The sequence below is a fragment of the Labeo rohita genome, chromosome 16, assembly GCF_022985175.1.
Source record: "Labeo rohita strain BAU-BD-2019 chromosome 16, IGBB_LRoh.1.0, whole genome shotgun sequence".
NCBI lineage: Eukaryota > Metazoa > Chordata > Actinopteri > Cypriniformes > Cyprinidae > Labeo > Labeo rohita.
In genome coordinates, this window is record NC_066884.1 from 34,239,167 (window position 1) to 34,263,136 (window position 23,970).

At 35.7% G+C, this 23,970-nt stretch overlaps 1 protein-coding gene across 1 annotated transcript in view; it reads left to right on the forward strand.

Annotated features, from left to right (window-relative positions):
* grik2 (glutamate receptor, ionotropic, kainate 2) overlaps positions 1-5,101 on the forward strand; it is a 146,412-nt gene extending 141,311 nt beyond the window's left edge. Inside the window, 2 exon segments of the mRNA XM_051130397.1 lie at positions 3,946-4,011; positions 4,013-5,101. Coding sequence (XP_050986354.1) covers positions 3,946-4,011; positions 4,013-4,261 — 315 coding nt within the window. The 3' untranslated portion in view covers positions 4,262-5,101.
* The last annotated feature ends 18,869 nt before the right edge of the window (positions 5,102-23,970 follow it).

Consider the following 23,970-nt stretch of genomic DNA (forward strand, 5'->3'; position numbering starts at 1 on the left):
AACTGAAGAAGGCATTTAATTGTCGTTGTTTGCTTTATAATAGTTTTTTGCAGTCATTAAAAAGTTAGAATGGCACTTATTCTGTAATCACCACAAAAACAGAATAATCATTTCATCATTTGCATATCAGCGTTATATTAATACGGGAGGCTGTAATGGCCTAAAATATTCATAACTTGCAAATGTCAGAATAAAATGAACTTGTCACGCTGTGTGTTTACATTCCACATGCTAAGCAACTGATTTGGTCTAAGTTTGATTATCTTTAAAGAGATCTTTGTTTGAAGCTCAAAATTTGCACTTTAAACATGGATAACGGAGATTTTTCTCTAACTGTCAATGACAGCATCAACCTGCCAGCTTAAGTATTGAGAGTTTTCCCTAAAAGCACAGCTCAGTTTGTTCACTCTCAGTGGAAGAAGTGTCTTTCATACTCATCTTGGATTCATTGTATCGATCTCTCTAAGTGCTTTTGTTTGTTTGCTGTAAGTCATCGTATTGACATTCAAGAATATTCTGGCAAGGCGTTATTTTGCTGCTTGATCCTTGTTTAATGATTACATTGACATGATAAGCCTACAGGCCAATGATACTGAGCTTCTCTCTAGAGCCAGTGCCTTTCTATACAGAGACATATAGAAAACAAACTTGTTAACTATTGTGTAAATAATGTTAATGTTCTTAATGAAACTTATTATAAAGTATTACTGAGAAAATCTAGCTTGTTTATATTGGGGGTCCCTGGGTTGGCTGCAAGTCTCGACCTGGGGATAGAAGCACAGTTTTGTGTAATGGCACAAGGACTCAAGCGAGCTAACCATTTAATGTCTTTTAGTTTGTTATAAGAATTAAAACACCATTTCTGGGGAAACCAAAATAACAGAGAACAAAACTTGTGAAGCTGTTCTGAGATGCCATGTTCATTATTCACAGCAATATTCTGACATTAATTTGATCTTAAACTAATTAATTAGCAGGAATTATCACTCCACAACTTGCTTGATGACATTAACGACAGTACTAACCCACACGAAAGACAGATGTGCAACTAAATTCCTACATTTTCAGGAAACAGTCATGACTAGCTAGCTAGTTTCTACCATGATGCATCACTGTGGTGGTTAAGCAGCAAGTTATGTTGTTATATTAGAAAGCCACAACTGGGTTGAAAAGAGTTTTAGGACTAATCATTCGCTCAAATTTATTTACACATAATCATAACTACAGGCTTTGTGAAGCATATGGAGTTGAACAGAGTGCTGAGTATTCATGAATAGTGCTGAATAGAAGTGTCACATTCCTGATGACTGATTTTGTTAGTATTTTAATTCAGTACATAGCAATGCTATAGAAAACACGCTTGAGAGCATTTAAATCAGGTATCAAATCTTGCCATTGAAAATGATAGAGAGGCAATTAAAGTATTTTGTACGAGATTTGAGCTGCTGTCCTTTGTTCAGGATTTTCTTACACTATTCTGCAGAAGGAAAAAAAAAAAAAAAAACATATGGAAATGCCTCATGCTCCTCAGCAGCACATTCCCCCAGAAATTTGCATTTTATAATTGCCTCTATTTTGCAAGATTAGGAAAGAGCCAACAGTCTGACCAGCAATCTTATTGCTTTAGATAAAAAATTTTATAAACGGTTCTAACATAATATGATATAGATTTTCTGTGTTTTTTTTTTTGTTTTGTTTTGTTTTGTTTTTTGTTTTTTTTCTTTCTACCACCAAAAGAGAAACACAAAAACAGATTTATTTAGGTTTTCTTCACAGGTTCAACATTAGAATGGTGTATCATTTTAGCAAATACGTTTACTATTGCATGAGAACTGAAAAATATTTTGTAGCATTGCCCATGGTTTCTATATGGATGATTTTATGAATATTTGTTAAGTGCTTCTTTATTTTGATAGTGTATTCTCAAATATAGATTGCACATACACAAAGGCACATATAAATTAATGTTTGAATAAAAGGATTACTGTAATGTTTCTGCTTCTCGTTTTCCTTTTTTGCACATTTTACATGAATATTCTTCCCCATTTCTTGCACCTCTGCTTTCTGCTGCTGAATTTCAGTTTACTAAAGAGTAAACCTTGCTCCCGAAAGTCCCCGCTGTCCGTAAATATATATCTTAATGTGTTTGTGGTAGTACATTTCCTATTTTTGGTCTATATGTTGATGTTCTGTATCCAGTTAATCATTGACATAACCACAAATTTCTAATATGCTGTTGGATCCTATGAAAAGTTATGGTAACACTTTAGTGTAGGGAACAATTCTCACTATTAACTAGTTATTTATTAGCATGCCTATTATTAACATATTGGCTGTTTATTAGTACTTATAAAGCACCTATTCTGCATGATCATATTCTTCTTTCCTAATCCTACCCAATACCTAAACTTAACAACTACCTTACTAACTATTAATAAGCAGCAAATTAGGAGTTTATTGAGACAAAATAGTTTATGGTTTGTTAATAGCGAGAACTGGACCTTAAAATAAAGTGTGACCAAAATGACTGTTTTTGGGTTACTCTTTCATAACCTGGTGCCACTCTTAGAATGGTCTCATTTCAGAAATATTTGTCTTAGCATTACTAATAGAATAAGTAAAACTATTATTTGTATATTCTAATTTTGACATTACTTTACTTAAAGCCTTTATGTAAAATGGTATAATGCATTTCAAAGGTATTCATAATACACATTGTAATGCATTATGTATAGTCGTTACATCAGTTAAAATGCATTATAATATTTTAAGTGCGTTTCACGCATATCATAAGTATTATTACTGTGTTTAGAATTATTCATGAGATCATGAGATGCAATGCATTATACGGTGCATTGCAAGGCATAATTAATGCATTAAAACTACTTTTATAATGCATTATATTTAAAGGCTTTAAGTAAAGTATTACCGTGTTTTGTTTTGTTTTTCCTTTGTTAGACTTCAGTTAAGTGCATTAGTGAAAATGAGGGAAGAGTCAATATTATTTGCTGGGGTAATCAACAGCATGATGCTGTATAGACCATAATTTCCATTTAACCCAGAATCTCATATGTGTGGCTGAATTTGTCAAATTTAAATCATCAATTATTGAAGTTTATGCCAATAATCATAAGCTAGTTGCTAATGTTCTGTTATTGGCTGTTGTGGAGGATGTCGCTATGAAGAAGGCAGATCATTGGGTAAGAACACTCTGATTGGAATGCCTAACACGCACCTTATTATTTAATTTCTTCACGTCTCTCACAAACATATCTTAACTGAAAGTGCTGTAAATAAAGGCAGATTGTTCACAAATGCACAAAGCATTTCCTGTGAGCCGCAAGCTGAAATTATTCATAACACAAACTGCATAGGCAATTTGTACTTTTACTCCGAATGAATGTGATGTGATTTTAGCGTATTGGGGTTTATTTTTATGCGTTTCCAAGCAAAGACAAACAAATCTGAATAAGTCATAAGACTTCATAAAGACTGAGGCTGTTGAATAATGTGTAATTATTGATCAAAAGGAAATGCAGGATGACAATCGCACGTTTGCTTGCTTCACCGTTACACAGCTGAAAATATCACCGTTCGGAGAGTGGGGGGGCCGGGGGTTTAATTGGCCATACGGCTATACAGGATTTGAATCTGAAGAAAATAATATGCATTAATAAATCATGCAGCATCCTGGCAGGAGGAAGCAAGGTGAAATCTGCCATGGAGAAATCGCTTTAGTTATGATGCTCGTGTTGTGCATCCACACGGACACCAGCATAATCATCCCATCCCGTCTCCATTTCCACCTTTCACCCCCACCGCCATCCATCACTGACCCAACTCTCCCACTGTCCTCCACCTTTTCAGGAGCCGAAAGCCACTATGTGTGCTTGTGTGTTGGAAGTGAAAGGACATCCAATCAGCTGTGTTCTTCTGTCCTCACAGAGATCCTTCTGCAGCGCCATGGTGGACGAGCTACGGGTTTCCCTCAAGTGCCAGCGCCGGCTCAAACACAAGCCGCAGCCGCCCGTCATGGTCAAAACGGATGAAGTCATCAACATGCACACCTTCAATGACCGAAGACTGCCAGGCAAAGAGACCATGGCTTAAAACGGACACCAGCTCGCTCTTTCTTGAGCTCGGAGAAGGAACCTTCACGGGGAGAAATTTGGGCGGGGAGGAAGTCGGTTTTCTATACGGGGAAGGGATCTTAAATGTCATTTCAAACAAATTAGCTACTGAAAACAACAGCAGAAACTGAAACATATTTCCTGTGGAAATAACTTGAATCTGGGCAAAATTTTAGTTACCTCATCGCTCCAGATCACCACCAGAGCAAAGACTGACCGGTGCCAGCGTTCAGGGTAACTTTTAGCAGGAAATACTCACACACACACACAGCTAGAGGAGTGTGACGGAGGGAGGTTTGTCTGCTCATTATGTTCATGTTATTTTAGGTTTGATGACACACTTGGCTGTTGTCCGTCCACAGAGAGCAGCTGAGTCCTTTAGAGAGAACGAGGAGACGCGTCCAGACAAACGCAGAAGCAAAAGAAGGACAGGTTTTTCACACATACAGTACCTGTGCTACTTTTAGGAGCAGAATTTTAAAGTACTCGGAAACAATCAGTTTGCAGCACTCTTTGCTGAGCGCCACAGCAATATCACTGAAATCATTCAGCGTGTTTCTCACCCACACTCATAAGCAATGGAAGCAGGAGAGAGCAACAGGCAATATACCACTTTAATTTCTTTGCGTTTTCAGGCCCCTGCTGAGCGTCGCAATGACTAAGGGTGAATCTCACAAAAATATGTTTGACCCAAAACACATTTCAACCCCCGAAAATGATGGAATTCATTTTTAGTATTTGCTTCTTTTTTTTTTTTTTTTTATATATATTTCCCCCCCAGGACCATTGAATTTTTGTTTATTTTAAGCATATTAAACACATTGCACAATTGAATATTTCCTGTCCAAATTTACATTACACTAAAAAAAAATCAGTTTTTGTTCTTTATTTACAGTGAAAATGTCTAAGCACTCTTAAGATAAGATACCTTTATTGGAGAACATGAGACTTTTTTTTTTTTTTTTTTTTTTTTTTTAAATGTGAACCTCTCAAATTTTAAATTAAGTACTGTAATGCATCTACATATTTTTTCATTATGCTTATTAGTGATTGTCATTACAGTATGCTATATTCTACAGAATATACAGAATATATAAATCAATAAGCATAAATTAAACACAGTACAACAAATGATAAAAACAAAAATGTATTTTTATATATTACAGTAGTGAGTTTGTTTTTGTTTTTTTTTAATCAAAAAGAGGTAAATGTGTTTTGAACTGTCATGACAATAATATCACAAATAATAAATAAAAGTAATGGTCCTAAAATAGGCTTCATTTCATTTATGCTTTGAAATATATTTGTATTGATTTCTTTAATTTTAATTTGAGGTGAATTATTACCTGCTAATAAAAATTTAACACATTTCATGAGATTCATCCAAAAAACTCGGAACTCGAAACTAATTGAAACAGTTGCGATGCATTTATTTAAGCATTTATCATTTATCGAATATGTTATTGTTATTTATTTATTTTTATTATGGTCACAGCAACTTTGAACACACATAGCTGAAATTCGTATTTTATGTCTGTATTTTTTTTATATATATATATATATCCACATTGCATTTCAGTTTAATGTTTGTACTTTGTGAATTTGATTTTAGATTTCAGAAAAAGAATCCTCATGTACACTTGTGAAAATGTAAGATTTCTATAAAAAAATAATAATAAGGTGTTTTGTACAATTAAAGAATATCAACATTTTGTAATAATTTTTATCAACACAAATCAATCATTGGCATCTCTCTCTTGATACGGGGGGTGGCCGCCCTGTGGAATCCCCACACCAGAATTAAAGGTCGCGATGGCCCCCAGGACCTATGCGCTTCCGTGTGGATGAGCCCCATGTGACGGAACACATCCAGGTTCACATCACCTGGCCTCCATGAGGACGAGTTTGCACCAGGGTTCACGATAGACGCACACAGGACGGGGGAAGTGCCGAGCATGCCTGGTAGTGTTGATGTGACACACACACACATTTTGGACAGATCCTATTTTTATCATGTAAAGGAATCATATTTAAAGAAAGCTATTTTTACTTGAGATAAATAGAAACGACAAAACTGATTCAGAGGTGTGATATAAACATATATATACAAAGTGAAGAGGACTGCTAATATGCTTCATATTCAATGCCCCCGGTTTCTAATAGACTGCTAGTACTCAGTGCCGAGACGTTGTGTGTAAATGGTTTCAAATGGATAAGATGTATTTAAAGATTTTTCAGATACAAACTAATTTTGACCATATTGTGAAAACAAAATGAAGTGCACACAGTTTCCTGTCTGAAGTTGATGCACAAGTTTAAAGGAAGTAATTAAAAAAAGTCAGCACACTTGCTTGTGGTCTCCTTTGTTTTTCCTCCGTCCCACGTAATGTCCGTCAAGGACATGTTATAGCTGCACTTACAGAAATACTGAAATACCAAATATTTAATGAATTAAATTTATATATAAGTCTAATTTTTGGACACATTTCATTTAGTAACCACAGATAGATTCAAACCTCTTAACCTTGGAAAAATCACATCATAGCCTTGAGTGCCTATTTGCTTTTAGAAAACACTGATAATGGCAAATTGTATAGCAAATTTATATATATATATATATATATATATATATATAGGGTTTTTTTTAGGTAATAATTTAAACTTTTCCTCAAACCTACAAATAAATAAATCTGTCTAATGATACAGTGTCCTCACAGCCAATAGCGAGAGTGTGGGGGCGTGACTACTGTCGCTGAGCCAGGTGATATTTAGCTCATGTGTAAAAATAAATTTAGATTCTGTTACATAAGTGCAAGCCGAAATCTGAAGACTTTCCAAAAGCAAGCAAGAAGCAAGAAGGTCAGAGTCCTGACTGAGCCTGGAAGCCTTTTTTGCATGTTCCCCCTGTGTCTGCATGGGTTTCCCCCACAATAGGATATCAGGGCGAATCGGATTGTTATGATGTGATCAGAGCTCACTAAGAAGCAAGAATTTCACAGTGGGTCCCCCAAGACAACATGGATGACCACAAGTTTGTCAAAGATCGTAGCGCCAACAAGTCTAAGGAAGAAGACTATCAAATTTAGGTGGGTAAGATTAATGGTCAAAGAGACAACACATCATGACCATCATGAGTAAAATCATGAGTTCAGACTTCCCTGGATTGGTTTTACCCACCCAGGTCAGAGACCAGACTCATAAGACCTTTTTGACGTTTCTCACAGAACTAATCCCTCTTGGAATAACACATAGACTGTCGTTAAATGCTTCAGATCATCCTAAAATTATGCTAAAATGAGGACAACCAAATATCATTCCACTGCATAATGCCATATATTGTCTGTAACCCACACATTTTACTATCATGTTTTCATCGTTCGTTGTTTATGTCCTTTTGAATAACTGTTGAGTAGTTTATAGGTTTATATTCACGTTTGGTATCTCTGTGTTTGAGAATTAATGCTTAAACATTTCTATCAATCAGTTCTTGGTAAAATGTAATATATTCCTGTTAAAGAAGTCAGGTTTTAATTATATTCTAAAAAAAGAACAGGAAAACATGGACAATGTGACTAGCAAAATAGCATATTAATTTATGTATTGGGAGGAGAAAGGTAGCTACACCCCGAGCTAAGAAAATGTCTAATTGGTCAAAAAACAGGTCAGACCCCATGACATGAACAATTCATTGTGACCATTGGAATGTTATTTGTTCAAGCTCACCTTTGTGACCTTTTTTGGGTGTTTGGGCTTTTTGGCCTGCATGCCTGCTGACCCTCTACCATCATGAGGAGATGAGCCATCTAGTCACATCACACTCTTCTTTACTTTTCTTTCATTTACTTTAGTTTCTTTTTCTTTTCTGTTGAGACTTTCATGTTCTAAGTTAAGTTTTGCCACAAAGCAAAACTTAAAGGGATAGTTCACCCAAAAATTAAAATTTTGTCTGTGTGCTTACATTTTTAATTACGTTGTATAAAGTGTGCAACACATATGTAACAGTCTTTTGGTTACATATGTAGCTGTGTAACAGACTCGGTGTGTAACAGTATCTGCCTATTAAATCTACATTATTACAAACTGTAATTACAGGCTGTTCCATAGCTTAGTTACATGGTAAGTACATTTTGTTTCATGCAAGTACACTGGCTACTACTAAGTACTTAATTAGGTAATTACTCTGTATTATGACACCTTAAAATAAAGTGTTACCAAATTTTGTCATTAATTACTCACCCTTATGTTGTTCCAAACACATAAGACCTTCGTTCATCTTCGGAACACAAATTAAGATAGTTTTGATGAAGTCCGTTAGCTTTCTGACCTTCCCATAGACAGCAAGGGTACTATCAATTTCAAGGCTCAGAAAAGTACCGAGATGATTGACAAAGTAGTGTGACATCAGAGGTTAAACTGTAATTTTATGAAGCTTCGAGAATACTTTTTTTACGCAAAGAAAACAAAAAATATTGAAGTGTGGAATCACACTTTCATCTCTACTGCGTCACTTGTGGACATGCGTTCACAAGAGTACCACGACACGTGTGTGGTGGCGCCGGCGTAATGACATTGAACGTTGCAGTGCTGTGCCTTGTTAAGGTGCACACTGTATAGAAGCTATTAAAATCAATTGATCTTGTTCAGTGCCGCCACACACATGCGTCATGGTACTCTTGTGAACACGCATCCACAAATGAAACAGTAGAGATGAAAATGTGGAAAAAGTATTCTCGTAGCTTTGTAAAATTACAGTTGAACCACTGATGTCCCATCAATACACACAAAGGCAACACAAGTAAAACTCCAGATTCTGAACTGGTACATTTAATATAAAGTGTCATAGCCTCATTAAAAAAAATAAAAATACTCAGTGCAAGGGTTAAATTAAATGACTGATAGTTGTTCAGGTCTAAGACATTGCATATATTTTTTAGAAACCATGCTGAAAAATCCAGCGTTGCTGGTCACAAGCATAAGGTATATTTTGCATGCTGGGACCAGCATGGGATGCTGGTTGCTGGTTTGCTGGATTCCAGCACGGTAAGCAGTGGACCAGCATTTGTTGTCTTTTGGGTGCTGGTATAATCCCAGCAAGACCACAGCAAAACTTGTGTATGTGTTACATATCACATTTGTTTTGAAGTTGATTTGTGTTTATAGTTAAAGACCAAGGCAATTTCCCAAATTAATTTCAATAAATAATTGAATAAAGAAAAACACGTTGCTGGTTACATGTTTGTCCCCAAAACACTACTTGCATACAGACAACTGGCCTACTGACACTCAACCTTGCAAGACCTTGCTGGGGAACCAGCATCACCAGCTCTGTTTTACTTGAGAACAGCATGGATATAAGACTGGCACTATACCAGCATAAACCAGCTTGGCATCCATGCTGGTTTATGCTGGATTTTTCAGCCGGGAACTTGGGGTATCACATTTTCACTTCTTAAAACTCATTCTTTCTTCACTTTCTCTCCTTCTACAACTTGTGTGAATGTGTGAGTGCATGTGGTTATGTGTTAGATTAGTTTATATGTCTTTAGATATGTCCTAAAAAGTCTTGTTTGTATTGAAAAGAGAAGTATCTTGTGCTTACAAGTTAATGTGTTAAAATGCCGATCTTTTTATCATGCTAATAAATAGTGCTTTTCACTATACTTTTAATATTAATATCAATTGCAGAGCTGATAGTTACGGGCGTTCAATTAATCATGGCCAATTCCGTTGATTAGCTGTGTGAAAAAAAAACAAAATCAAAGAACAAAACAGTGATTCTGTCAAAATTTCCTATAAATATCATAATTCCCTTTCAGCTAAATGTACCTGTTTCCCTTACAACATGCAGTGTAGGTAAATTGGACAAAGCAAATTGTCCTTAGTGTGTGCATGTGTGAATGGGTGAATGAGTCTGTTCACAGCAGTGGGGATGCATGGGTTAGTGCTCTCTCAGTGCTGGGTTGTGGCAGGACGGGCATCCGGTGTAAAACGTGCCAAATCGGCTGTGCTTATTACTTTGCTGTGGCTACCCCTGACAAGAAAGGGAGCACGCTGAAAGAAAGAGTATATTCACCAAAGGGCTAATTAATACAAGAAAATGATATTACCTGTAAATATACAAATTCAGTTAAATTCCAGGAAAGTTTTAAAATATCATCATTTGAAGCCTGACATAGTCATATCCATTTACATGCTCATTAAAACTGCTAATTGATAAATAGGATTTGACCTGATGATGAGAAGAATGCCAAGAGACAAAGCTGACTTGTGAGGTCTAGATTTTTCTGCTCTCGCATCCACTATGATAATTAGCCAATTAATTCTATGTGGCATGTAGGTTTGTTATCAGCGCTGAGCTTTCCACTCGCCCTGCCGGAAGTGTGAAGATTAGCGGCCAGCTAAGCCCACCTTGTGTGAAAACATCAATCTGATAATGGAATTGCTGAGAATGGGCAACAGGGCCGCACACACACAAGAAAATGCATACACAAACAGAGAAAACAGAAAGACAGAAAGTGGTAAAGTGATGTTCTGCTGAAAGCTAGTATTGTGGATCCATCCATTTTTTCTGCAATATATTTTTCTACAAATATATTTTCTGACATTGAAAAATGTAAAGTTCTTTAATAAGCAATTTTTTCAGTAGTAAATACAAAGCTCACATTATACAGTGCCCTCCACTAATACTGGCACCCTTGGTAAATATGAGCAAAGGTGGCTGTAAGAATAAATCTGCATTGTTTATCCTTTTAATCTTTCATTCAAAAAATTCACAATATTCTAACCTATCATTTAAGTATTTTTCTGTAGTTCATGTTGACCACAATTATTGGCACCTAATTATTGCAATGTCCTTTATTCAAGATAACAGCTCTGTGTTTTCTTCTTTAATGCCTGAAGAGTTTGGAGAACACCTGACAAGAGATCAGAGACCATTCCTTCATACAGAAACTCTTCAGATCCTTTGGTTTCCCAGCTCCATGCTGGTGCTTCTTCTCTTCAGTTCACCTCACGCATTTTCTATAGGGTTCAGGTCAGGCAACTGGGACGGCCATGGCAGAAGCTTCATTTTATGCTCAGTGACACATTTTTGTGTTGATTTTGATGTTTGATTTGGATCACTGTCCTGATGGAGGATCCAACCACAGCTCATTATAGAACTTCTAACAGATGCAGTCAGGTTTACATTTTTTATCTGTTGGTATTTGCTAGAATCCATGATTTTTTTTTAGTCTTTTGGCCCCAAGACTCAACTAATCTCTGCAATTCTCCTACTGTGATCCTTGGAGAATCTTTGGACACTTAAACTCTCCTCTTCACCATGCATTAGGACGATATAGACACACGTCCTTTTCCAGTGCTCCTTTGTGCTCCTCATATTTATAATCCTGTGAAACAGGAAGTTATTGCTGGACAGTATCATACTCCTAGTCATTCTAGTGTGCTAAATAAATGCAAATATGAATGGGAATATACTTCAGAGATATTTTACTCATTATAATTTCTAAGGGTGCCAATAATTGTGCCCAACATGCATATGAGAAAAACATTTATTTCATAACGTAAGTTTTCCCCCACTTTTAATTGTTTTACTTCAATGAAAGGTTAGCATTTTGTGATTTTTTTTTTATTTTTTTTTTTTTTTAAGATCATGCAGATTTATTTTCATAGCCGTCTTTGCTCATATTTACCAAGGGTGCCAATATTAGTGGAGGGCACTGTATGTCAGTGCAAATAAAAAATAAAGAGATTTAAAGAATCGATTTATAACCTCTATATGGCTTACTTTGCACTTTGTACCATGTATACAGTTTATTTTATAATTTTTTTTATTATTAGGTATTTTTATTAAAAAAAATAAATAAATAAATACAGTAAAATACAGTAAAACTACTTTAAATTATGTTACAAAGTTTAAAATTATTATTATTATTATTATTAATAATAATAATAATAATAATAATAATAATAATATTTGGAAGTAAAACTGAATTGGGTATATATGCTGCCCCTCAAACGTTTGGGATCAGTATATTTTTTTATTTGTATTTTATTTTGTTACTATTATTATTTTTTTAATCAAGGGTGCATTAATTTAATTTACATTTAAAAAAAAAGGAATGTTGTGAAATTTTCTCCAACATAACAACAACAATAATAATAATAATAATAATAATAATAATAATAATAATAATAATAATAATAATAATAAGACATGCATACATATATAAAATTGTCCAAAAGGTCATATAGGTGCAATACAGTATACAGACACTGCAGGAAAAACACAGTTTTTTCATGCACCTGTCAAGTTTGAGATTGTGGGCTTTTTGGTTTTCATAAAGTGTTTTTTTAGACTAGTGGAAAGAAAACATCCAAAAGACACTGTTAAAGGGGTCACTGGATGCAAACTTCACTTTTTCATGTTGTTTGAACATTAATGTGTGTTGGCAGTGTATGTACAAATGAAGAGTTCAGATGCAAAAGCCTCTAAATCCATCTGATGTATTTCTTTAAAATTAGCATTTCTTTCTGGCTACTTTGTATAGGTTTCTATGTAAGTACTGGTACTTCTGATTAGGCTGAGGCTGTATTTAACCGAGTTTGAGGTAAAGGTATTTGATGGACGTATAATATGTGTCAGGAACATTCACTCAGTATCATTATCTCATTTTTGACCGAGATGGCTTTTAGCTGGTTTTGCATCTGAACTCTTCAGATCTACCATATATTGATAAAAATCCATGCAGTGGTTTTTAATTAATCTGTAAAAATAATATCCCCTTTTTCAAATCGAGCCGTTCTCAGATGCCTGTCGGTGTGATGCTTCCACGATAGTTGATTGACATGAGCTCTTACCTCAGACCAGCTGTCACAGTCCAGTAACTTTCCTTGTTTCGATGTCGAAGTAGGGATGTAAGTTAGACAAGAATGTCTCCGATTGAGTGACTGAGGTGTTATGTTGCTGGATGTAATAATGAACATTTCATTATTTCATTTACTCCCGACATCTGAGCCGCTGAAGATGCAGTGGATTACATTTGTTTGTGAATGGAATGCGCCTCCCGATCTACACATATCCGTCTATGTTTGCGCGAATCGTTCATGATCCAGCTTCACTTATAGCAGAAGTGTGTATAAGCGTATAACGTGGTAGTTAGGAAGTTTAGCAGCTAAAGCAAACAAGATCGTCATTCCACAGAGAGAAGAGAGGGGCGGGGCAAACAGAGCTTATTTGCATTTAACGGAACACCCCCTTTAGAATGAGATGATTTTTGCAGAGCTCATTTTGACAAGGTAAAAAGGGTGTTGTTTTACAAAACCATTGAGAATTTTTAATCAAAGTATATTAGAGACTTTTCATTAAGACCCTAAAGAATCATATCAACTTGTGGAAAATGGGCATCCGATGACCCCTTTAAGTGTTTCTTTTATAGCACTTTATCTATTTGTGTCAATAGATTTCAGTTACAATACATATAACTTCCATACCAGCAGCGACTTCTCTGATTGGTGGATCACTCTGTAAGGTTATGAATAGTGTAGTTCTTCCAGGGAAATAAAATACAAATGTTTAAATCGCACTGACTTACGGATTCCATAAAGCGTTTACCAACCGAAGAACCCACAGTACGGCTCTTCTAAAAGCAGTATGTGTTACTTTCAAAATTCTATTTCTTCTATAGAGAAAGTGGATGGAAGATTTACCACCAACTGTTGTGTTCTATCAAACCACCTCTGACTACAAACTTTATAGTTACTGAGATACTGTGAAAACTGTGAAAGCCCGGTTTCTTCCTATATTTCTTGTAAAACACATCAATTCCCAGAGCACAAAAGCAGAACAGGGTTAGGTCGCGGGGACAGAAAGTGACACAAATGTTGATTCTTTCCTGAATCCCAAGACATCAGTGCTACAGACATAATCCCAAATTACACTTGAGCTAGGTCCTCCCAAACCCCACGGGGCGTGACAGATTACGCTAAACCTGTCCCACACAAGCCTAATGGGGCATGACCAGATTACCTACAGCTGAGTGCCACTCCAGCTAGAGCTCCAGAGACACAAAACCCACAGCCATTGTCACACTGAAAACCAGAAGCGCGAAGGGATGACGACTCTTGCCAGCAGACGGGTAAATAGCTTTGAAAATGTAAAGAAATCCAAATATGCTTTCTATAAAATTTCCCTTTTTGCATTGGTTTTAAAACACCTGAGGATCAGATGCATGACTTGAAAAGCGAGTAGGTGTGGATGCTTTGAAATTCAACCTTTAGAAAAAGTAAATATTCACAGAATCATGGGGAGCTCTTTGAAGGGAGCAGGTGCAGGATATTACATTTCTCGGTTTCTAGCTTGTTTCTAGCAGTAGCTGTGTACCCCAAAAATGATCATCCTTCTGTGGCGCTTTATGAGTTTTGGTGTGTGATCACAATGGCTGTGTGCTTGCATCTGCATTGTTTTGTACTTTTGCTGCAGATGCGAATGAAAACTAAGCTTTAAATAATATGTCTCTTTTTCTGTCAAAATTAACCAAGGGTTGCAACCTTCTGCAGGGTAAATTATGCTGTGTTTCTACTACAAAATTTTGGCCCTGTGTGCATGTCTACAGAACGAGAATTGAATAAAAAGAAACTTCCTGTGCAGGTGCAATAAATTAATGAGTGGCATGCGTGGCTTCATGCTCAGTTTTCAAGCTTTATCTGTTGAGGTTTGCAGTGCATTATTTAGTCTAAAAGCAGCACAGCTTGAAGATCTGGCCTTTTCTCATCTCATCCGTTACCAAAAATAAGCATTCTTGTAAAAACAAATTTTCAGGAAGATATTTTGAAGAACGTTTCTTGCCCTCTTCAAAATATCTTTGTTTGTGTTCAGCAGAAGATAAAAAATGTATACAGGTTTGGAACAACCAGAGGGTAAGTAAATGATGACAGACATCTCATTTTTGGATGAACGTATCCCTTTCATGACTTGTAAGATGCTCTTAACACACTTAAGTACACTTTCAAAAAGTGAACAATGTAATCGATATCAAATTATATATATATATATATATATATATATATATATATATATATATATATATGTTTATGTATTTATTTTTGTGATGGGTTAAAGAAGTATACTTACATACTACAAGCAAAATTATAGCTATACTATGAATTTGCTAGCTACTTCAAGGTCACTTTCAGTTTATGAAAGTAAATTACCAGTTTAAACTGCCAGTATTGATTGATTGATTGATTAAACATATACTTGTAAGCTATCTTAGTGTCATACTTACTTGTTACTGAGTAACAATTGGGTGAGTTGTTTTTCTGAGAAACAGGCAACAAATTTGTAGAAATTGGTGAACATAAATGAACATAACTTGTGGTGTACCACAAGAATCAGTCTTAGGTGCAAAACTGTTTATATTAATTTAAATCAATGACATGTGTAGAATATCAGATATACTACAATTTATTTTATTTGCGGATGACACAAATATTTTTGTTCCGAGGATAATTTACAGCAGCTTTTGGAGGTGAAAATTAAAGGTGTCATTAAATATAAGTAAAGCAAAGATTATGTTATTTGGAAAATATAAAACAAACCCTCAAGTAGAATTGAACATTGATCAAGTGTAGAAAGAGTATATGAAAATAAGTTTCTTCCTGGAAACTTACGAAAAATGGAAAGGCAGGGCGGGGTGGGTATAACTTGAGGGAAGAGTTCAACTTTAAAAAGATTAATATAAGAACAACCTTTAAAAAATATGTGTATATGTGCAGTTGTGGAATGCTTTGGAGCAGATGTTAAAGCACTGTATTACTATTAAACAGTTTAAAATGTTATATTAAATACTTTATTAAAAGGATATGTGAATGTATAGAGGTGATGAGGTGATTGTGAATGGGGGTTATAAATGGGATGGGTGATTATAGGATGACAGGTTGTTTAGGATGGGGGAAAAAAAAAAAAAAAAAACATTTGGTTGGTATTTGTTATTGTGGATTGGTTATTTTGTAAGAAATATATATAAGAATATAAAGATACACCTGTAATTGTAACACCCCTTGAACTGTTTCTGTTGGTTCTGCCCATTGTCACACCCCCACTGGACTGTTTAAATTGGTTTTTCCCTGCTGTGCCCATATTTGGTTCTTCCTACCCTCGTTGTGTCCTAATTGGTTTACTCTCTTCACCTGTTTGTGTCTCATTAGCCACCCTTTATAAGTTGTATTCAGTTTTATGTCTGTGTCTGATCTCAAGGTTATTTTGATGTGTGTTCTCCTGCCCTTCATGGGTTTACCTGTTTGGATTTGATTAAAAATACCTGTCGTGTTATTCTCGTCTTCGTGTGCTTCCTTGAAACACACATCCGTGACAGTAATATATGTAAAATATAAACTGAAACATTATGGAATTGTATATGGGGTGGGAAAAATAATGCTGATTTTTGGACATTTTGTAATGTATAATGTTTTATGGACGTGGTTTTACTTTGGTGTTGCAACAGATTTGTTGTTTTAGTATATTGTGCCTGGTTCGAAAGAAAAAGAAAGTGAAAATGAAATGTCAATAAAATCAAATGTTTATCTGTTTCTGTGTGGGTTAATAACACTGTATATTAAAAAGGATCAGGTTCATTTTCACCCATGTACTATTTACATTATATTATATTCATTCATTTAGCCTTTGTAAATAACTGTTGGATTTTTTTTAATTCACAGATTATTCTTTTGTCAATTTAACATAGTTCATTTCAACATAGCAAGGTACAGGTTAATGTGTTGCACACAACAGACATGCCAGTATAAGCTAAGAATCTGCTCAACAGCCCAGCTGATCACTCATTAGTCTCTGTGTTAGTGACGATTTATGATGGACTGCCTCATTTCACTTTTAATAATAACCATGATTTAGGGGTATAACAGCTCTTGTGCTTCATTATATTGAAGCGTGCCTGCCTGCTATCCGTCTTCTAATAGCATGAGGCTGTCATTGATTTTTATACTTTTATACCAATACTTTTTTTTTTTTTTTTTTTTTTTTTTTGAGAAAGAGTACTCATCCCTGGGGATAAAACGTAATCCTCCTCTATGTTTTTTTCAGCGTAATGGATGTTCTTTGGACAAAAGAGAAATTATGAATGAATTATGAGAAATAGTTTGACATCACAAAAGGGAAAGCCAGTGGAGATATTTTACCCAACACAGTCTGGAAAACAATACATGAATTATATAAACTGTCAAGGTGTTAGTTAGGAATTTCACAAATTCTTGTCTTGTAGCTAATACCTACGGAAGCTCGTTTCTGCCATGGGATAAAAGGTCACACTTTATTTTAAGGTATTAACAAACCATTAGCTACGGCTTTTGCCTCAATAAACTCCTAATTTGCTGTTAAAATATGATATATATTTATATACTTTTATATATATATATATATATATATATATATATGAGGTAACACTTTCGAACGGGGAACACATGTTCATTATTAACTAAGATTTTTTACTTAGTAAGGTACCTAAATTTAGGTATTGGGTAGGATTAAGGGATTTAGAACATGGTCATACAATATAAGGAATTAATATGAGCTTATAAGTACTAATAAAAAGCCAATATGCTAGTAACATGCATGCTAATAAGCAACTAGTTATTAGTGAGAATTAGACCTTATTAGACCCAATTTTTATCTCATAATTCTTTTTTCAAATAACTAATGTAATTGGGAAAAATGTCAGAATTATGACATAAACTCAGAATTCTGACATTAAAATCTAGCATTTCTGACCCCCCCTCCCCATTTAGACACATATTGCACCTGTACCTTTTCACATCAACAACAAAAAATATATGAAACATTTAAAAGTTGGTAGAAATATCTTACTAGCCTAATTATGCACAATTCAACAGACCACCAAACAGACCTAAAACCCATTTTTTGGGGGGTCAAAACCCTGCAGTCAGGACAAATGTAATCTTTTAATATGTACATCTACAGAAAAACAAAACAACATTAACTACTATGTGGAAGTTACAAATGCCATGTGAAACTGACTTGAACAGTCAGATATGCATCCATGCATTCAGTGTCATATTTCTACTGAATTAATGGCTCTAGGTACATAGGCCAAGAAGTTCAACGTTGGCTAGCACAAAATTCTAGAGGAGATGGGGAAAAAAAATAAATAAATAAAAATTCAGTCTCCCATTCCCACCTTTTTATCTCACACAAAAAGACGCTTTTAATATTCAGGCAATTTAAAGATATCAGATTCTTCCAGGAGGCACAGGCAGGTTGAACTCTTATCGCAGCATGGGAGAAAATTACAGCTCTATATTCACCCCAGAAACCATGTCACAGAATCCAAACATGCACAAATACACAGATACACATACACAGTAAACACACCATTGCACCTTTAGATTAGACAACTTGTTTAAATTTTTGGAGAAAAAAAAAAAAAAAGAAAAGGTAGTGAAAACTCACCTGTGCAAACCTCTTTGCCACAATGCTGTTTTTTGTGGGAGGTTGCCAGGGTGTTGCTATGCAGTTTGCAAAGCGGGTATTTTGAGTAATTTGTTTTTAGTATGAGGGGGCCCAAAACTCACCCATGCAATGACATGCTTTGTGAGTATTAATACCTTGTGCAAATTAATGCCTTAAAGGGGTCCTGTTATGCTTTTTTTTTTGTTTGTTTGTTTGTTTTTACTTTTTGAATTTTAGTCAGTGTGTGGTGTGTATGTTTGGGCATAAAATAGATCTACAAAGTTCTCAAAGTCCACTCCAAAGGGAGATATTTTGTTTTTGGTAACACTTTATTTTAAGGTGTCCATAATACAGAGTAATTACCTAATTAAGTACGCAGTGGTAGCCGTTGTACTTACATGAAACAAAATGTACTTAACATGTAACTAAGTTATGGAACAACCTGTAATTGCCATTTGTAATTATGTAGATGCAATAGGACGCTACTGTTACAAATATGTAACAGACCAAGTCTGTTACACAGCTACTTGTACACTTAAGTACAATCTTGATACACTTTATTTTAAGTAGCTTATGCCTGTGTAATATTCTGTAATTGTAATGTAATTAGAAAGGTTTTACATGTATTTAAGCTGTGTTCTGGTGGGTTAAATCAAACTAAGGTGCAGCTGGATAAGGTGTACATTATGGATGCACATGAGGTACACTTAAGTACAATCTTGATACACTTTATTTTAAGTAGCTTACGTTTGTATAATATTATGTAATTGTAATGTAATTAGAAAAGTATTACATGCATTTACGCTGTGTACTGGTGGGTTAAATCAAACTAAGGTTCAGCTGGATAAGGTGTACAGTATAGATACACATGAAGTACACTTAAGTACGATCTTGATACACTTTATTTTAAGTAGCTTATGTCTGTGTACTTACATTTTTAATTATGTTGTATAAAGTGTGCAACACATATGTAACAATCTTTTGGTTACATATGTAGCTGTGTAACAGTAGCTGCCTATTACATCTACATAATTACAAACTGTAATGTAAAAACTGTAAATTACAGGCTGTTCCATAACTTAGTTACATGATAAGTACATTTTACAGGTACACATCAGTACCCAAAGTATGCATATTAGTACCCTTTTAGAGTGTGTAAAGTGACAGCTTTTTGTACCTTTATTTCTGAGAGTGTACACTACAAAGATGCACTAATAATGGAAACAAATTTTCTTTAAGTTTCATGTACAGAAAACTATGTTGTCAAAATGATTTGCATTTACATGGATCCACAAAAATGACTAAAAATGCTGTATTATGTACGCCAGGCCAGTAGTTGGCGATGTCACTTTGTAAAGAAACACCATGCGCCTATACACATGTGCATTCCTATGGAATGAACAAGTAATATGAATGCACATTACTGTTTTCACAAAGACGATAATGGTATTGTTTTCAAAAAAGTTAGCGATTTCTGGTCTCCAAACACTGTGTAATTGATAAACACTAAAATTTTTATGTAAAATTCATAAAAAGTTTTCCGTTTTTGGTCACACTTTAGTTTGGGGATCAGTTCTCACTATTAACTCTTTTGACTGATTTTTGCCTCAATAAACTCCTAATTTGCTGCTCATTAATAGTTAGTAAGGTAGTAGTTAATTTTAGTTATGGGGTAGGATTAAGGGATCTAAAATATGGTAATGTGTAAAGCATTAATATGTATTAATAAAGAGTACTAATAAACAGCACAATATGCTAGTATTGTGCATGCTAATAAGCAACTAGTTAATAGTGAGAATTGGTCCCTGAAGTGCACATTTTTAGTTGTCCCCTAAAACCTCCTAAACCACTTTTCCTTCTCCAACTAAGAATTCACTAATATCGGAGTATTATAGACAGGTGACATTTCTAAGAAACACCTACTTCATCTGTCAGGCAAGAGAGATAGTTGACATATGGTTTTCAAAAGGAAATGCATACAGAACCCATTTAAGAAATTAAAAATACAAATGTTACATTCACATAGTAAAATCATTCACCTTTGCATGCTTTTGATGTATGTATTTATTTATTTTTTAAAGCTGCTGTTTTTGTCTATCACTGTCAATCACTGTTTGTGAGTAAAAAGTGGTCGTCTCATGCAAGAAATTCTACATGTCATTTTCTTTTCTTATCCGCCCCTGTGCCTATCGCTCCTGTGCCTGGAAAACCTTACCATGCTGTGTTTTGCTACAGCTTTTTGACACTCATATCTCTGCATTCAGTGAGATGGTTTATGGCAATCCTGCTTGCTCTGGAAGAAGTTGAAAAAACTCACAGAGAAGGTGATGCCTGAGCTGGCATGTTATTATGCATGCAGGCAGACAGTTAGTGATGAACTCTGTCTCGCTTAATTAAACGATGGGCTGGTCACATCTAAAGCTACAGGCACATGAGCTTAGTTCACCCCTGTAAACACTCTACTGCAAATGTCCAGGGCCCTCATTTATCAACAGTGCGTACACACAGATGTGTGCGTAATGACTGCGTGAGAACAGTTTCACGCAAAATGTGGGATCTACCAACTTGTACTTATACGTAGGAATGTGTGTAAATATAAGCACAACTTTGAGCATGCTTACACAGAAAATGTACTGGTAGAATGGCAATACTACAAAAAGAAAGTGCCGCTGTGTGTTTCCTGTGTCCTTTATTTGCAAATTCTCAATTAAGAAATTCATATGAACTATTAAAAAACAATAAAAGACACTGCAAAAAAAAAGGCTTATCTTTTTTATTATTTTACTTTTCTGTGCACTGTTGATAAATGAGAGCCCAGGACTTGTAAGAGCTTTTCAAAATCTGCTCTGGTAAAACAGTTACTACTTGTCAATGAGCTGTAACAGTATGACTGTCGAAAAATAAGGATCAGAAACATTAGCAGATGATTCTCTGGAAATGGTGCCATTAATGCCTATATAAGACAGGAATATTTATTCTTCTTTTCTTTTTAATTTGAAATGGTTACTGCTGAAGTTTCAAAAATATATATATTTTTGCACCTCATGCCCAAACTATCAAGGCTATAACTGACCCTTCGCAAAGTATTCAATAACAGTTTTAACCTCTTAACCCAGATTATTGTTGTTTGCAGTAATTGTACACTATTTAACATCATATTCTTATTTAGTTTTGACAAACTGTGTATCCTTAGAGATTCATAACTCCAACCTCAAAAAAACTGGTCCGAAAACCAGTCAGTTTCTGGTGTGATCACCATTTGCCTCACGCAGTGCAACATATCTCCTTCGCATAGAGTTGATCAGGTTGTTGATTGTGGCCTGTGGAATGTTGGTCCACTAGTCTTTAATGGCTGTGCGAAGTTGCTGGATATTGGCAGGAACTGGAACACGCTGTCGTATACGCCGATCCAGAGCATCCCAAACATGCTCAATGGGTGACATGTCCTGTAAGTATGCTGGCCATGCAAGAACTGGTATGTTTTCAGCTTCCAGGAATTGTGTACAGAACCTTGCAACATGGGGCTGTGCATTATCATGCTGCAACATGAGGTGATGGTCGTGGATGAATGGCACAACAATGGGCCTTAGGATCTTGTCATGGTATCTCTGTGCATTCAAAATGCTGTCAATAAAATGCACCTGTGTTTGTTGTCCATAACATACGCCTGCCCATACCATAAGCCCACTGCCACCATGGGCCACTCGATCCACAACATTGACACCAACAAACCGCTCACCCACATGACACCATACACGCTGTCTGCCATCTGCCCTGTACAGTGAAAACTGGGATTCATCCGTGAAGAGAACACCTCTCCAAAGTGCCATCGAATGTGAGCATTTGCCCACTCAAGTCGGTTATGACCACGAACTGCAGTCAGGTCAAGAAACCGATGAGGATGACAAGCATGCAGATGAGCTTCCCTGAGATGGTTTCTGACTGTGCAGAAATTCTTTGGTTATGCAAACCGATTGTTTTGGTATTTATGTGCTTATTGTTTTTGTTTGCACTGCAACAACACACACACACAAAAAAAAAAAAAAAACAGAGAAGAAAAGTAAAACTTGAAAAATTTCACACACAACTCAAAAATGGACTGGACAAAATTATTGGCACCTTGTCAAAATCATAAGAAATAATTGCTTTTCAAGCATGTGATGCTCCTGTAATTTGTATTTAGACACACCTGTGGCAAATAACAGGTGTAGTAATAACACTTGCAACCAGTAAAATGGAGAAAAGTTGACTGTGTTGTGTGTCACCCTGAGCATGGAAAAAAAAAGAAAGAAGTGTAAAGAGCTGTCTGCGGATTTGAGATCTCATCTCATGGCTACAAGTTCATCTCGAGAGATCTTAATGTTCCTGTTACGAGTGTGTGCAATATCATCAGGAGGTTTACAGCCCATGGCACTGTAGCTAACCTCCCGGGATGTGGACGGAAGAGCAAAATTAATGAAAAATTACAAGAAGTATTGTTCGATTAACTTCCAAACAAATTCAAGATGATCTGCAGACACAGGGTAGAACAGTGTCGACCTTGCACTATCCATCGCCATCTGAATGAAAAGGGACACTATGGTAGGAGACCCAGAAGGACACCACTGCATAAAAAAGCAAGACTGGAGTTTGCTAAAACTTATGTGACAAAACCACAATCCTTCCTGGAGAACGTACTATGGATAGATGAGATAACAGTAGAGTTTTTTGGTAAAGGATATCATGGCTATGTTTACGAAAAAGAAATGAGGCCTTCAAAGAAAAGAACACAGTCCCTACAGTCAAACATGGTGGAGGTTCAAAGATGTTTTGGGGTTGCTTTGCTGCTTCTGGCAATGGATGGCTTGACTGTGTGAACGGTATCACAAAATCTGATGATTGCCAAAGAATTTTGGGGCACAACGTAGTGGCCAGTGTCGTGGGTCTTCCAGCATGACAATGACCCAAAACACACTTAAAAAGCACTCAGAAATTGTTACAAAGAAAGCGCTGGAGACTTCCGAAATGGCCAGCAATGAGCCCAGATCTGAATCCCATAAAACACCTGTGGAGAGATCTCAAAACAGCATCCTTCAAATCTGAATGACCTGGAGCTGTTTGCAAAAGAAGAGTGGTCCAAACTTCCAGTAGAGAGGTGTAAGAAACTCATTAATGGTTACAGGAAGCAATTGATTTCAGTTATTTTTTCCAAAGGGGGTGCTACCAAATATTAAGTTAAGAGTGCCAATAATTTTGTGTGGAATTGTATCAGATTTGACTTTTCTTCTTCCAATGCAAACAAACAAACAAGCAAGCAAAAATAAACATGTGAATGAGTACCAAAACATTTGCAACTGCCACAATTTTCTGAGAGAAGGG